The 15,760-nt window shown below is 40.2% G+C and overlaps 1 protein-coding gene across 4 annotated transcripts in view; it reads right to left on the bottom strand.

The window, feature by feature from the left end:
- The window catches only part of LIN9 (lin-9 DREAM MuvB core complex component), a 69,585-nt gene that overhangs the window by 13,813 nt on the left and 40,012 nt on the right, over window positions 1–15,760 (bottom strand). For all 4 annotated transcript variants that reach the window (XM_027775231.1, XM_027775232.1, XM_027775233.1 and 1 more), the window contains 4 exons: window positions 15,214–15,347; window positions 10,660–10,779; window positions 10,272–10,373; window positions 3,887–3,967 (listed from right to left, as the gene is read on the bottom strand). In XM_027775231.1, the coding sequence (XP_027631032.1) occupies window positions 3,887–3,967; window positions 10,272–10,373; window positions 10,660–10,779; window positions 15,214–15,347 (437 nt within the window). The remainder of the gene's footprint in view (window positions 1–3,886; window positions 3,968–10,271; window positions 10,374–10,659; window positions 10,780–15,213; window positions 15,348–15,760) is intronic.

Raw genomic sequence — 15,760 nt, 5'->3', positions numbered from 1 at the left:
GACAAGGTGTGAGGAAGAGAAAGTGAGAAAGCAACCTGCCAGATCCAGGACTCAAACTGCAGTCTGCTATGTGGGATCCAGTGTCCTTAACCACCATGCGACATGCCAGCCCCAAAAGCATACACTATTAATGGTGGGTTTCTGACTTAATGATGAGGACAATAGCTAACACATATTGAAGAGACCTAGCTAATATGCCAGGCACTATGTTCAGTATTTTATGGAATCTCACTGAATCCTCATAGCTCCATGAAAAGGGTACTATTATTATGCCCATTTCACATATGAGGTCCATGAACCACAGTCAGTAAGCTTGTGGGGTGTGGGGTCAGTCTGTATCAGACAGAATTTCTTTGCCATAATGGATGTGAAGCAGTGAAAGAGGAGAGAGAATGTCACAGGGTGAGCAGGAAAGGGATAGGAGCTATCGAGTCCTGGAGTCATATCTAGGACATTCTGCTTTTATTTATCATTGGTGAATTGCTGAGGCAGAATTGAATTCCATTCCTGAATTGCTTCCCATTCAGAAGCCTCAGTGTTTGTGAAGTTAAGATACTGGACTATCTAAAAGATCTGTATAAGAACACCAGCATAATCAGGACATGCTTAATTTAACTTCATTTCCTTACTGGGAATTGGGGCTACTGAGGATATAGCATAACTTGAGTTATACCTAAGTATTTGATGAAGTCTCTCTCTTTTTTTTTGAAGAGGTTTTTGCTATAGGGCGCGTGTGCTTGCCAGACAGAGACAGAGACAGAAAGGGAGAAATCACCCCCCAGGGGGGATGGCCACACCACAATCCCTTCTCCTCCATTCTCCTCTTGGGATCTTGGGCACGCATGCATATGCGCCCAGCGTGAGTTTTAAGCCACCGGGTCCGGGATGCGAATCGTGGTCGACTACGTGGGAGTCCAGTGACATAGCCATTATGCTAACCGCTGGTCCCATCAAGTCTCTTCTTGAGAATTAGTGTATTCTTTGGCAGAGTCAGAACTAGTTAACCAAAATCAAAATCACTAAAGGCTCTGTAACATCTTGCACAGAATTCTTTAGAGGGTGTCGAAAGCCTTGCTATAGTTTGAATATACTTTGCCAAAATTAATGTGTTGAGATTTGGTTTCTACTGTGATAATATTATGAGTGAAGACTTAATCTGACTATGATATTAAGAAGAGTCTTTGGGAAGTATTCAGGATTAGATAAGGCTATTAAAATGGGATCCCTATGATTGAATCCTGGTAGCTTTGTTAGAAGAAAAGATGGAGCCAGCAGGTGGCATAGTGGTTAAGGCACTGGAATCCACATGGTCAACTGTCTGGCTCAAGTCTCAAACCTGGTGGCTTGAAACTCCTGCTAGGCACATGTGCATGTGTGCCCAAAATACCAAGAGGAGAATGAGGAAAGAAATGCTGTGTGAATCACCCCTATGGGGTGGTTTCTTGCTTTTTGTATGTCTATATCTCCAGTTAGTGCATGCACCCTATAGCAAAAATCTCTCCAAAAAAGAAGAGACCAGAGCAGACAAGGACAGATGGACACTCAAGTTCTTGCCATGTGATATCCTGTGCCACCCTGGGACTTTGTAGAGAGTCTCCTCCCACCCCCCCAACAAGACCCACTCTAGACTTCTAAAACTGTGGGCCAAAATAAACCTCTATTTTAGGGTTAGGGTTAGGAAACAAACAAAAATCCTCTATTCTGGGGCCAGTAGGTTGCGGGGTGGTTAGGGTGCTGGACTCCCACATGGCTGACCATGGTTTGAGTCCTGGACCTGGCGGCTTGCCTTTTCACTTTCCCTCTCTTTCTCTCTCTCTTTCTCTGGTCAAATTAAATAATAACAATAATAAATTAAGTAATTATTTTTAAAAAATCCTCTATTCTTCAAATATTAGCCACTGTGGTATTAAATTATTAGTGACAGAAAAGTAAACTAAAACAAGTCTCTATCCTCATCTTTTGTGTTTAGCATTCTTTAATTTTAAATTTTATTATTATTATTTTAATTTGCTACAGGACATGTGTGCTCACCAGAGAGACAGAGGGAGAGGGAAAGTGAGAAAGCAAGCTGTCAGATCTAGGACTCAAACTGCAGTTGGCCATGTGGGAGTCCAGTGCCCTAACCACCACACTACCTGCTGGCCCCATGTTTAATATTTTTATTAACTGTTTAAATAAGATGTACAAAGAGGGGATCAGCAGATGTCATAATGGTTACAGTGCTGGACTCCCACTTGGTTGATCACAGTTTGAGTCCCCAACCTGACAGTTTAAAACTCATACCAGGCAGGTGTGCAGGCATGCCCAAAATTCCAAGAAGAGAATGGAGGAGAAGGGACTGTGGTGTAGCCATCCTCCCAGGGGGTGATTTCTCACTTTCTGTCTCTCTATCTCTCTGTCTCTCCAATGAGTGCACATGACCTGTAGCAAAAAATACCTCTAAGGAAAAAAAAAAAAAAAGATGTACACAGGGTACACATATATGTACTCACATATATGTGTGTATATATAAATGTGCAAAGTTGAGAAATAGATAATACATTAGATAACTGAGTGAGTGATATGACTAATAAACCTTTTTTCCTCTAGTTTTTGTTATAGGTCAAAATCCTTGCAGAGACAAGAGAGAGAGAAACAGAAAAAGTGAGAAATCATTCCCTAGGATGGCTACATTGCAATTCCTTCTCCTCCATTCTCCTCTTGGGATTTTGGGCACGCACACACGTGCCCGAAATGTTTTTCGAGCGATCTAGTCACGGACTTGAACTGCACAGTCAGCTATGTGAAATCCAGCTGCCTTAATCACCACGCCACCAGTTGGCCCCATGAAACACTTTTTATTTATTATTTATTTTTAACGGTTTTTTTAGGAGAGATTTTTGTTCTAGGGCATGTGCGCTCACTGGAGAGACAGAGAGACACAGAAAGACAGAAAGTGAAGTACCACCCCCCAGGGGGAAGGTCATACCGCAATCCCTTCTCCTTCATTTTCTTAGAATTTTGGGCAGGCACCCACACACGCCCACTGTGTTTCAAGCCACTGGTCTGGGACTTGAACTGTGGTTGACTACATGGAGTCCAGCAATGCAATTATTATACCATCTGCTGATCCACCCCATGAAACACTTTTTATAACCTTTGTTATTATTATTTCCCTAGTTAGAAGAACTAGTCCTAGGGATTCTACACTCATGCTGTCAAAGGCCCTAATGTACTCATGAATCCTTTTCAATGTATAGTCAATGGCATAATGAGGTCTGGGGTAGTGCATTGTCCATTTATTTAGCATGGGTTCATTATAACAAGAGATAGTGATAGTAAATGAGGGTTTAAAAATAACATTTACCTCAAGGTTTTCTTGTATAAATTATTATTTAAAGAATTATTTTATTTATTTAATTTTGTTTGTTATTAGCATTACTTTTAATTTGACCAGCTAGAGACAAAGAGAGAAAGAAAGGGAAAGTGAGAAGGCAAGCCACCAGGTTTGGGACTTGAACCGTAGTAAGCCATGTGAGAGTACAGTGCCTTAAACACCATACCACCTGCCAACCCCCATAAGACATTTTTAAGCATTATATATAGAACGCTTTACTTTTTTTTTTCTTTTTAGAAATTTTTGGTTTAAGGATGAGTGCGCTCACTGGAGAGACTGAAAGTGAGAAATCATACCCCGGGGGGGATGGCCAAACTGCAATCCCTTCTCTTCCATTCTTCTCTCAGAATTTTGGGCATGCACACACACATGCCCAGCATGAGTTTCAAGCGGCTGGATCTAGAACTCAAACCGCAATCAACCATGTGAAAGTTTAGCACTTTAACCATTATACTACCTGCTGGCCCTAGGCTTCATCCTTTTAAAGTTAGGCAAGAAAAAAAAACTTACCAGTTTTTCTGCTTCTGTGTTCATCTCCCTTAATTTCTTGATATGTTCCTTTTTGATCATGAGAATTTTTGATAATTTGGTCTATAGATAAAGAAGAAGAAATGTTTTGGAATAAAGGCATTTCAGTATATTATACAAAATTTCCAATTTTTCACTAAGATATTTTACCAATAGATTCTAGTGTTTCAATAAAATACAGCAAAATATTTTATGTATCTGATTAGTTGACATAAAAATATTATCTTAGAATGTACTGTAACTAAGACACGATGAAAGGAAAAAAGAGAACGTTAGTGACCAAACTCATTATTTTGTAAACTGGAGAAAAAAAAGAAAGAAAGAAAGAATCAAACATTTATCTTGTCTTTCCTATACAAATTATACCATTAGGTAATCAAAAAAATAAACTGGGGAAAGATTCTTTATGGAACTATTTCAATTAATAAATGAAGAAGGAATGATAGAATGAGAAGGGCATCATTTCGCAATCATAAGGAATGAATGGACCTACGTACTGACAATTAAGGGCAGCTAATATTTAAAGAATTAAAATATTATGAGCCTTTTATCAGAAAGACACAAAAACATTTATAAAAGTAGTTACATAAAAAGAAACCAACCAGAGCCAGCAGGTGATATGAAGGTGGTTAAGGCACTGGGTCTCACATGACCAACTCCGCGGTCTAAATCCTGAACCCAGAGGCTTGAAAATCATGCCAGGCACGTGTGTTCATGTCCAAAATTATTAGAGGAGAATGGAGAAGTAATTGTAGTGTGGCCATTCCCTCTGGGGGGTGGGGGTGATTCCTCACTTTCCCTCTCTGATTCTGTTGAGCCCATACACCCTACAGCAAAAACCAAAAATACAAAAACAAACCAAATCTAACCAACACTCTAGATCCAATCACCAACTATATGTCAATTATATGAGACACAAAAGACAGAAGAATATTTTTAATAATAATAATACTAAAGAATTTAGTCAGCAAAATCCTGACTATGGGAGACTTTATGAATAAACAATCCAGTTTCTTCCACAAATTAAGTTGTATAGGTTAGGTTAAAAGAGTATTTAACACTTAAGAGATAACTGGAAAATTTGAATAATGGCTGGTTATTTTATATTAAGGCATTAAAATTTTTTCCCAGATGTAATAATGGTATTACATTTCTTCACACTCTGATCTATCCCTAGCCTCAGCCCAGATCGTGGGCACACATGCACACACCTGTGTGTGCAGGGAGACATCAGGATGCAAACTCCAGACCGTCTCGTGTGGGCCCAGCATCTCTGAGCATCGCATCACTACTGCACCACTGGCTGGCCTCGTCCATCCAATCCACCCATCTATCCATCCATCTAATCCATCCTATCTATCTATACTTTGCCAGATGGCATGTGCACTCGCCAGAGAGAAAGACAGAGAAAAGGAGAGGGAAAAAGCATCCCCCATGGGGAATGGTCACATCGAAATCCCTTTTCCATTTATCCTTCCTTTTGGGATTTTGGGCTTATGTATATGCATGCCTCACATGTTTTTCAAACTGCCAGGTCTAGGACTCCATCTGTATAATCAGTCATGTGGGATCCAGCTCCTTAGCCACCTGGCCAGGGGCTGGCCCATGTGCTTTTTATATGCTTTAACTATTCCATAATGAAAAATCTAAAAAATTGGCCTTGGGGCAAGATGAAAGGAGTATTCTGAAAAGGCTTTTTACATAGATTTTGAAGTTAAAATTAAATATTAAAGCAAACGTATAAACTTTCGATTCCTAGTTAGGAATGTAAAAAGCATGGAAATTGCCATTCCATCTTAATGAGAAGAAGCTGAACAAACTGAAATAATCGACGCTTGCTAGATGTGTAAGAGAGAACGCTATCTCCGGGCAAACCAATGTCTCCCACACGAGAAAGAACGAGTGGACTGGGACCAAAAGATGGTGTAATGGTTATGTTGCTGGATTCCCGCGTAGTTGACTATAGTTTGAGTCCCAGATGCCAGGCATGTGTGTGTGGGCACCCAAAATCCTGAGAGGAGAAGGGAGAAGGGACTGCAGAGTAGCCAATCCCCCAGGGATGATTTCTCACTTTCCTTCACTTTCTCTCTCCAGTGAGCACACTAACCCTACAGGAAAAATCTCACTGTGGGGGTGGGGGGAGGAATGAAAAGTGGATACAAAGAATCACAACTTACTACACTGGAAAACTAATGAACAAGACCTCCTGTGGGTCCCAGTGCTGGGGTAGGAAAACCTGAACTATAACTAATGAATTGCTGGAGGCTCATGTAGACAACCCTGAGAGCTGAACACTCCATAGCAACCCAGTCATAAGGCAGAGGGGAAGGAAATTTTTTACTTTCAGGAGTTCAACTTGGTTCTTACAAGAACCAAGTAGAACTTGGTTCTGCCTACTGCAGAAAAATTTCCACCTGCTTCCAGCATGAGGAGGTAAAAACTAACCACTTTGAATTAAGCAAAAGTACTGTTTTTTTTCCCTTTCTTTCTTTTTTTAATTGCCAGAGGGCATGTTCACTTATCAGAGAGAGAGACAGGGACAGAGAAACAGGGAGAGGAAGAGGGAAAAAACATCCCCTAATAGGGTGTGATCAAGCTGTAATCTCATTTCTCCATCCTGCAGGGATTTGAGGCATACACATACATATGTACCCAACATGTTTTCCAATCCACCAGGCCCAGGATTTAAACCATACAACAGAACATGTGGGAGCTTGCTCCCTTAATCAACAGGCCACAAGGCTGACCCAACATTCTGTTCTTAACAAGATTTATCCTCAGGAGAAAATAATCACAGGGTAACATTATGGGGTTTTATGAGAGCCTGACTGACATGGGAAAAAGAAAAAGCTAACTCCAGCTCACGCTATCCACCCTTTAATACCTACAGAGGAGTATGTATGGGTGCATGGGAGGGGGAAGGATGCAGAGGTGGGAAAGGATGAGAAACTTGTTGAAACTCACAGTCCAGAGGCACAAAAAAGTCCGATCACAGGACTGTAGAATGCATCTCTCCCCCATGCTTTACGACCATGTTACTCAACCTTATTGACCACAGTTCCTTTTATACAGCACATCACACAAAAAAATCACAAAACAGGGACCAGCAGATGGTGTAATGGTTATGTCACTGGACTCTCACGTAGTTGATCACAGTTCAAATCATGAACCCCTTAAAACTCACGCTGTGTGTGTGTGTGCACTCCTAAAATCCTAAGAGGAGAATGGAGGAGAAGGGATTGCAGCATGGCCATCTCCTCTGGGGGGTGATTTCTTGTTTTCTGTCTCTCTGGTGAGCACATGCGCCCTATAGCAAAAAAATTTCTTTCCAAAAAAAAAAAAAACAACAAGACACACTCAAAGGCAAAAATACAAGATGAAGTGACAAAGCAAGCATGACAATCAAACTAAGATAGGGCATAGATACTAGAATTATAAGACCAGGAATATAAGACTACATTAAATGCTAAGGGTGAATGCTAGTGAATAAAATACAAAGCATACAAGAACAGACAGTAATACAAGCAGAGAGTAAATTCTAAGAAAGAACCAAAGAGAAATGCTAGAGATCAAAAACACTAACAGAAATGGAGAATGCCTTTGATGATTATTATTATGGTAGACTGGATGTGGCTGAGGATAGAATCTCTGAGTTTGAGGATGTTTAAATAAAAACCTCTGAAACTGAAAAGCAAAGAGAACAAAGACTGAAAAACACAGTACAGAATATCCAAAGGCTGACACAACCACAAAAGGTATAACTTGCATGCCCAAGATCCCGAGAGGAGAATGGAGAAGGGATTGCGGCATGGCCATCCCCCCTGGGGGGTGATTTCTCGCTTTCTGTCTGTCTCTCTCTGTCTTTCTGGTGACCACATGCGCCCTATAGCAAAAACCTCTCTAAAAAGAAAAGAGTGAATCAGGGAGTGGGGAATAGAGCAATGTTGGCTAACAGAGCCAAAGTTGCATATAGATAAGAGGAACAATCTCTACTATTACAAAATACATTAGGGAGAATACAATCAACGACTCACTATTTATCTCAAAGTAACTAAAAAAGAGAATTTTGAATGCTCCCAGACAAAAGTAATGACAAATGGTTGGGATGATGAGTATACCAGTTACCCTGATGTGATCATTACACATTGTATTCTAAGAGTGAAAAATCATACTGATTATCAGAAACATGTACAGTTATTATGTAGTAATAAAAAACAAAAAAGAGAAACGAGGAATGAATCTGGCAACATAGGCCAAGTGGCACTGCTGCAAGATGAGGCCATGCAGCCAGTGTCTAGGTTCATGTCCCAGGTCTATGTAAATTCACTGGTTTCCCCCAGTGCAGGCTGCGGGGCTGGGAGGATTGTGGCATGAAGGCTTGTCAAAAGTGCCTGCCTCTGTCGCTCAGGAAATAAATAAATAAACTTAAAAAAAGAAAAGAAAAGGAAAAAGACTGAACTCTAATGGAAACCATTGTCTTTGTGTGATAATGATATATTTGTGCAAATTCACTGACTAACAAATCAAACACTATGGGGGATACCGATAAGGAAGAAAAATATGTCTGTATGGGAGAAACTATCTGTACCTTTGTCTCAATTTCGCTATGAATCTAAAAACTGCTCTAAAAATTAGTCTATTAAATAAAAAAGTAATTAAATATATAGGCATCAATAAAAACATCAATACTTTATACACAGTATAACAGTACTTAGTTTCTGGCTCCCTCTGCCTGTTACCCTTTTGTATCAATCACTCTGTTTCACATGCACACACAAACATGCACGTACACACATACATACACATACGTATCCAAAAATAACACAATAGGTTTGTTTTTACTTCCACTATTAAAAGAATTAGAAATATAAGTGTCCTATTTGTGAAAAGAATAAGTCTTTGCTCTTTCATATTTTTTTTTCCTTTATTTTAAGTTTTGCTACAGGGCATATGCACTTACGAGAGAGAGAGAGAGAGAGAGAGAGAGAGGAAGAGAAAGTGAGAAATTATTCCCTAAGGGGGATGGCCATGATGCAATCCCTTGTCCTCCAGTCGCCTTAGGATTTTGGGCATATACACAAAAGCACCCTGCATGACTTTCAAGCTGCAGAGTCCAGGACTTGAACTGCAAAGTCGGCCATGTGGGTTCTAGCACCTTAACCTCCATGCCACCTGCTGGCCTGCTCTTTTCATATTTTCAAACTTTCATATAAAAATCTTACCTACCTTTCAAAGCCAAAAGCCCAATAAATATTACAAGGGTAATTAACAATATATAATTAAGGAATACAAAATATGCAAGCAAATAATGAGAATTTTCTTAATTTATTTTATTATTATTTTGAATGCTCCCTATTATTATTTTAGTTTGACCAGAGAGAGAGAGAGAAAGTAATAAAGCCAGCTGCCAGGTCCAGGATTTGAACAGATGACCATGTGGGAGTCCAGCACCTTAACCACACCACCTGCTAGCCCCAAAACACTGTATATCTTAACAGGTTTTATTATAAATATTTATATTTATTAAAATCATATCTATCTCAAGTCAAAGTAGTTTTTATTTTCAAGAAAGGAGAAGAAACAAAATATTATTAGTCTCTGATCCAAACTAAATAATTTATTTAATATAAATTTCAAAACAAGTCATTACAGTGTTAAGAGTCAGGCTATTCTAGAAAATTGTTTTATATAATACTTCTATACCTATTTCAATTTAGTTTTAGATTTTTTTTAGTTTCTTTTTTTGGGGGATGGGGTGGGGCGGGGAGAGGATTTTGCTATAGGGCGCATGCCCTTGCCAGAAAGACAGAGACAGAAAGTGAGAAATCACTCCCCAGGGGGGATGGCCACACCGCATTCCCTTCTCCTCCATTTTCCTCTCAGGATCTTGGGCATGCATGCACATGTGCCAGTGTGAGTTTAAGCCTCTGGGTCCAGGATTCAAACCGCAGTTGACTACATGGGAGTCCAGCAACATAGCCATTATGCCAACTGCTAGTCCCTGTTACAACTTTTGGAGCTTTGTTGGAAATAGCATAATTCTTAAAAGCTACATAATGATAAAAGAACAATATGTAAAAATATTTAGTCCTAGAAAAATGTTCAACTTTAATAATACAAAAGACATAGAGTTTTTAAAAATTTTAATTTAATTTATTCATTCATTTTTTAATTTGACCAGAGAGAGAGAGAGAAAGAGACAGAGAGAGAGAGAGAGAGGGAAAGTGAGAAAGCAAGCTACCAGGTCCAGGACTTGAACCGTGGTCAGCCATGTGGGAGTGTCCAGCACTTAACCACCATGCCACCTGCTGGTCCCCTAAAAGACATAGAGTTTTGAAACAGTCAAGATATTCGGAGCAATTCTTACCACTTGGATGAGGAATTCTACTGGAAAACCACCTAACGTTTCAGTATCGGAGCCAGAAATTTTACTTCTCCAAGGTGACTGTCCTAATAAAGGATCACTATCCTATGGGAACAAAAGCGAATAATTTAACCATGTCTGTTCAAAGAGAAGAATCTTATTATAAGATAAAGAGAAAATTCTATTTTAATACTATTATATGTATTAAAATAGAATAAAAAGGAAAATATTTCTGGAATTGAAGTAACTATTTACTTATTTAATATATGACAAATCAAAATAATGTGGACTCATCCAGAAGTTACTGTAATAGATGTGTATTTCATAAGAACATGGTGCACATTCAATATAATCAATGGAATTACTATGACAGTTCTGAAATATTACTTACCGTAATTGGAGACTGGAGAGGAGGAGTATAATGTAACCGTGGTGGGGTCATAAAAAATCGAGAAGGCCGCTGTTTTTGTCCAAAGGCAGCAATTGGCATTGTCTCATGAGGCTCATTACTCTTTTTGGAAAACAGAATAATTCACAAAACTTAAAAAACTTTACCAATCACTTAAAGTGTACAAAGATTATATATACATGTATTATTATTTTATTTTATTTTTTTAGAGAGAGAGCTTTTTGCTTTAGTGTGCATGCACTTGCTGGTGAGACAGAGAAAGAGATAGAAAGTGAGAAATCACTCCCCCAGGGGGACAGCCACACTACAGTCCTTTCTCCTCCATTCTCTACCTAGGATTTGTGACATGCACACACACGTGCCCAGTGTGAGTTCTAATCCTCTGAGTCAGGGACTTGAACTTCAGTCGGCCATGTGGGAGTCCAGTGCCTTAATCACTACATCATCTGCTGGCTCCCAAAGATTACATTTCAGCTTCAGATAAATATTCACTCATACATTCTATGATTTATAGAATAATAAATTATTCTACCAAGATTAAAGGCTGAAACTTAAATGAGAATATGAAACACTGACCTTGCTGTCAAAAGTTGAACCCATGCAAGAGAAGAATTAATAAAAGAAAAAAAACTGAAGGATATAATAGTTCAGGAGGGCCAGCTGTTGCTGGACATGGCTAACTATGGTTCAAGTCCTAGACCTGGAGGCTTAAAACTCACACCAGGCGTGTATGTGTGTGTGCCCAAGATCCCAGGAGTTCTGAGAATAGAGAAGGGACTGTGGTGTTGGTGCAGAAATCCCCCTGGGGGTGATTTCTCACTTTCCCTCTCACTGTTTCTGGTCTCTGCCTCTCTAGCAAACACATGTGCCCTAAGGCCAAAAAAAAAAAAAAAAAACTCTTTAAAAAAAGTTCAGAAAATCAGATATTAAAATGTTCTATGTCCACTTTAAGTTATCTACATTTAGACTACCTGAATATATCCCAATGTATTTTTTTCTTTTTTTCTTAATAGAGGGTTTTGCCTTAGGGCACATACACTTGCCAGAAAGAGTAACAGACGGTGAGAGGGAAACTGAGAAATCATCCCCCAGGAAGGATGGTCACACTACAATCCCTTTTCCTCCATTATCTTCCTGGGATCTTGGGCACGCACACATATGCATCCAGTATGAGTTTCAAGTCACAGGCTTGGGACTTGAACTATGGTTGGATATGTGGGAGTCCAGCGACATATTGCTATACCATCTGCTGGCCCTCTTTTTTTAGTTTTATGCTAGGTGCATGTGCTCACCAGAGAGAGACAAGGGAAGTTAGAAATCACCCCTCGGGGGGGATGGCCATGCTGCAATTCCTTCTCCTCCTGTTTTTTCTCGGGACTTTACTTATACACACATACACACTTGGTGTGATTTTTTAAGCTACCACGGTGATTTTCAAGCCACCAAGTCTGGGACTTAAACTATGGTCGACCATGTGGGAATCCAGCACCTTAACCATCATGCTACCTGCTAGCCCTCACAGGTGTTCTTAAAGTGAACACAAAGATATGAACCTTTTTTTTTTTTAAAAAATAATTATTTATTTAATTTTATTTATTCATTCGTTTATTTTAATTTGACCAGAGAGAGAGAGAGAGAGAAAGAAAGTGAGAAAGCAAGCCACCAGGTCTGAGACTCAAACCATGGTCAGCCATGTGGAAGTGTCCAGTGCTTTAACCACCACACCACCTGCTGGTCCCAGATATGAACCTCTTGAATTGCATGATTTTGTGTCGGATTCTCTGGGTCAAGTGAATAGCAAAAGATCACCTCAGGCTGCTTACAAGAAGAAAACCAAGATTATGTTTAACTTATTAGAAAGGTATGTGGGCCAGCTATTGGCATGGTGGTTTTAAGGTGGCTGGATCCCACGTGGCCCACCATAAGGTTGGCATTCCAAACCCAGTGGCTTGAAATATACACTGGGGGCCAGCAGGCGACCTGGTGGTTAAGGCACTGGATCCTCAACTCCACAGTTCAAGTTCTGGACCTAGTGACTTAAAAAAAAATCAGCGAGACATCTGTGTACGTGGGCCCAAAATCCTGAGAGGAGAATGGAATAGAAGGGATTGCAGCATGGACATCTTTCTGGGGGTGATTTCTTACTTTCCCTCTTTCTCTCTGGAGTGCACATGTGCCTTGTAGCAAACAAATAACCAACTAAATAACAACAAAAAAAGCTGTGAGTTCTATGACACTGTTAAATCAACCATGAAAATGAAATAAGGGTTTAGTAGTTTAATGGAAGGTACCAGAAAGACAAAAGATCTGGATTCTAGGCTCAGCCTGATAGGAAACCAGCTCTAGAACTCTGAATAAATCACATAATATACTTAAGTCTCAGTTTCATTATGCATAAAATGAAAGTTACTAATGTCTATCTTATGTAACTCTGGAGATAAAATAGGAGAACAAATCTTAAAGTGCAAGATGATACTTTATATATATATTTTTTCCTTCCTTCCTCCTTTCCTTTCCATTCTTTCTTCCCTTCCTCCCTATCTCTCTCTTTCTTTAGGATTTTTGCCATAGGGTGCATGCATTCACAGGAGAGAGAGAGAGAGAGAGAGAGAGAGAGAGAGAGAGAGAAAGGGTGGGGGGGAGGAAAAGTGAGAAATCCATCCCCCCAGGGTTTGACCACACTGTAACCTCTGTTCTTCTCTTCTCCTCTTGGAATTTGGGGCATGCATGCACACATACCCAGTGTGTTTTTCAAGTCAAGAAGAGCAGAGTTGGCCATGTTGGATCCAGCACCTTAACTACCACACCATCTGCTGGCCCAATACTTGTTTTGTTTGTTTGTTTGTTTTTGCCATAGGGCACATGCTCTTGCCAGAGAGAGAAAGAGACAAAGAGAGGGAAAATGAGAAATTATCATCCCCCAGGGGATAGCCACTCTGCAATTCCTTCTTCTGCATTCTCTCAGAATTTTGGGCACACACATGGGCTCGGCATGATTTTTCCAGTCACCGGGTCTGGGACTCGAACCATGGTCAGCCATGTGGGAATCTAGTGCCTTAACCACCATGCCATCTGCTGGCTCCTACTTTACACACACACACACACACACACACACACACATACAAATCTTTGTTATAGGGTGTGCATGGACATCAGAGAGACAGAAAGCGAGAAATCACCCCCTGGGTGTATGGGCACTCTGCAATCCCTTCTCCTCTCGGAATCTTGGGCACGCATGCACACACGCCCAGGGTGTTTTAAGCTGCTGGGTCCTGGACTTAAATCATGGTCGGCTACGCAAGAGTCCAGCAATGTAACCATTGCGCCGTCTACTGGTCCCCCTATTTTATATATATATGTGTGTGTGTGTGTGTGTGTGTGTGTGTGTGTTTTCTTTTGGAGAGATTTTTGCTATAGGACACATACACTTGCCGGAGAGACAAAGAGTGACAGAGAGACAGAAAGTGAGAAGTCACCCCCTAGGGGTGGATGGCCACACTGCAATCCCTTCTCCATTCTCTTCTTAGAATCTTGGGCACATATGCACATGCACACTTGGTGGGTCTGGGACTTGAACCACAGTCGACTATGTGGGAGTCCAGTGATGTAACCATTACACCATCTGCTGGTCCCCCTACTTTATATATTTTTTTCTTAGTTAAGGAAATTGGATCCCACATGGCCTACCTGGTTAGAATCCCAGCCCCAACAGCTTAAAAAACATGCTGGGTGTATGCGTGTGCCTGTCTGTCTAAAATCCCAACAGGACAAAGAAATGGAAGTAAAGGGACCATGGTGTGACCATGTCCTACAGGGGGTTTCTTTCTCACTCTCTGGTAAGTGTACATGAAAGAAAAAAAAAGGTATTTTGTAAGAAGACTATATATGGTCATGTGGGAGTCCTTAACCACCATACCACCAGCTGGCCCCTAGACCTAGAAAGTCTATATTTTAACCTAACAGCTGGAATGAAAAAGTTTTGTATTTTTCTCCCCAAGATTATTTAGTCAGGAGTGATTAGTTCTGTTACACTAAAGTACTATGTGGTTCAGGTACAACAGAGGGATCTCAGCTTCTGGAAGATAGAAGACTTAAGTTTAATTCTGCTCCAGAGATCTAGTAGATAGGAAACCCCTAAAGATCTTCTTCTCTGTGAGCTGAAATCTATCACAAAATACAATTTTAAGAAAACGCTACACTAGGAGCCAGCAGGTGGTGTAGTGGTTAAGGCACTGGACTCCCACATGGCTGACAATGGGCCAAGTCCTGGCCTAGAGGATTAGAACTCAAGCCAGGTGCATGTGTGTGCATGCCTAAAATTCCAGGTGGAGAATGGAGGAGAAGGGATTGTGGCAAGACCATATCCCTGGGAGTGATTTCTCTCTTTCCTTCTCTCTCTTTCTCTCTCTGGTGAGCTCACATGCCCTATAGCAAAAAAAAAAAAAAAAAAAAGAGAGAGAGAGAGAGAGAAAAGAAAACTCTACATAAAATATTGAATAGGTATAAACCACAAATGTATTATAAAATATTACTTACAAGAACTTCATAGTCAGGGATGGTATGGGTTCCAAGCCCTGCCCTATCAAAAGTTACTCTATAGGTAGCATTAAGAGTATCCACAGCATCTATCTGTCCAGTGAACAAACCATCGTGAACACCACGCAATCGTGCTGAGAAAAGAAATGAAGGCATTATGATGTTTGTCAGATACAAAGAACCGTCAAACACAAAACTATCCTAAGCACGTACTGTTAACCACAGAAAGTAAACTACTATTGTCTATTAAGGATTTCAAAAGAGGTTTAAGTACTTTATTTCAGTTTTAGAGAAACAACAAAAGACTGAAACAAAACCCAAAATTATGAATGATGATTATCAATATATCATCATATGATTACTTACATAAAGTCATACCAAACTGAGGGGAAAATGTTTTAAAATAAGTGACCCTTAATTACAAAAGAGCCAACATAAGAACGTTGGTCTGGGGCCGGTAGATGGCTTGGTGGTTAAAGTCGCTGGATTCCCACATGGCTGACTACAGTTTGGGTCCCAGACCTGGTGGCTTGCTTTCTCGCTTTCT

This window comes from Tupaia chinensis, unplaced genomic scaffold (genome assembly GCF_000334495.1).
Source record: "Tupaia chinensis unplaced genomic scaffold, TupChi_1.0 Scaffold000532_1, whole genome shotgun sequence".
Taxonomy (NCBI): Eukaryota; Metazoa; Chordata; class Mammalia; order Scandentia; family Tupaiidae; genus Tupaia; species Tupaia belangeri.
Note: the sequence above shows the minus strand (reverse complement) of the source record. Positions and strands in the feature narration are given on the sequence as shown.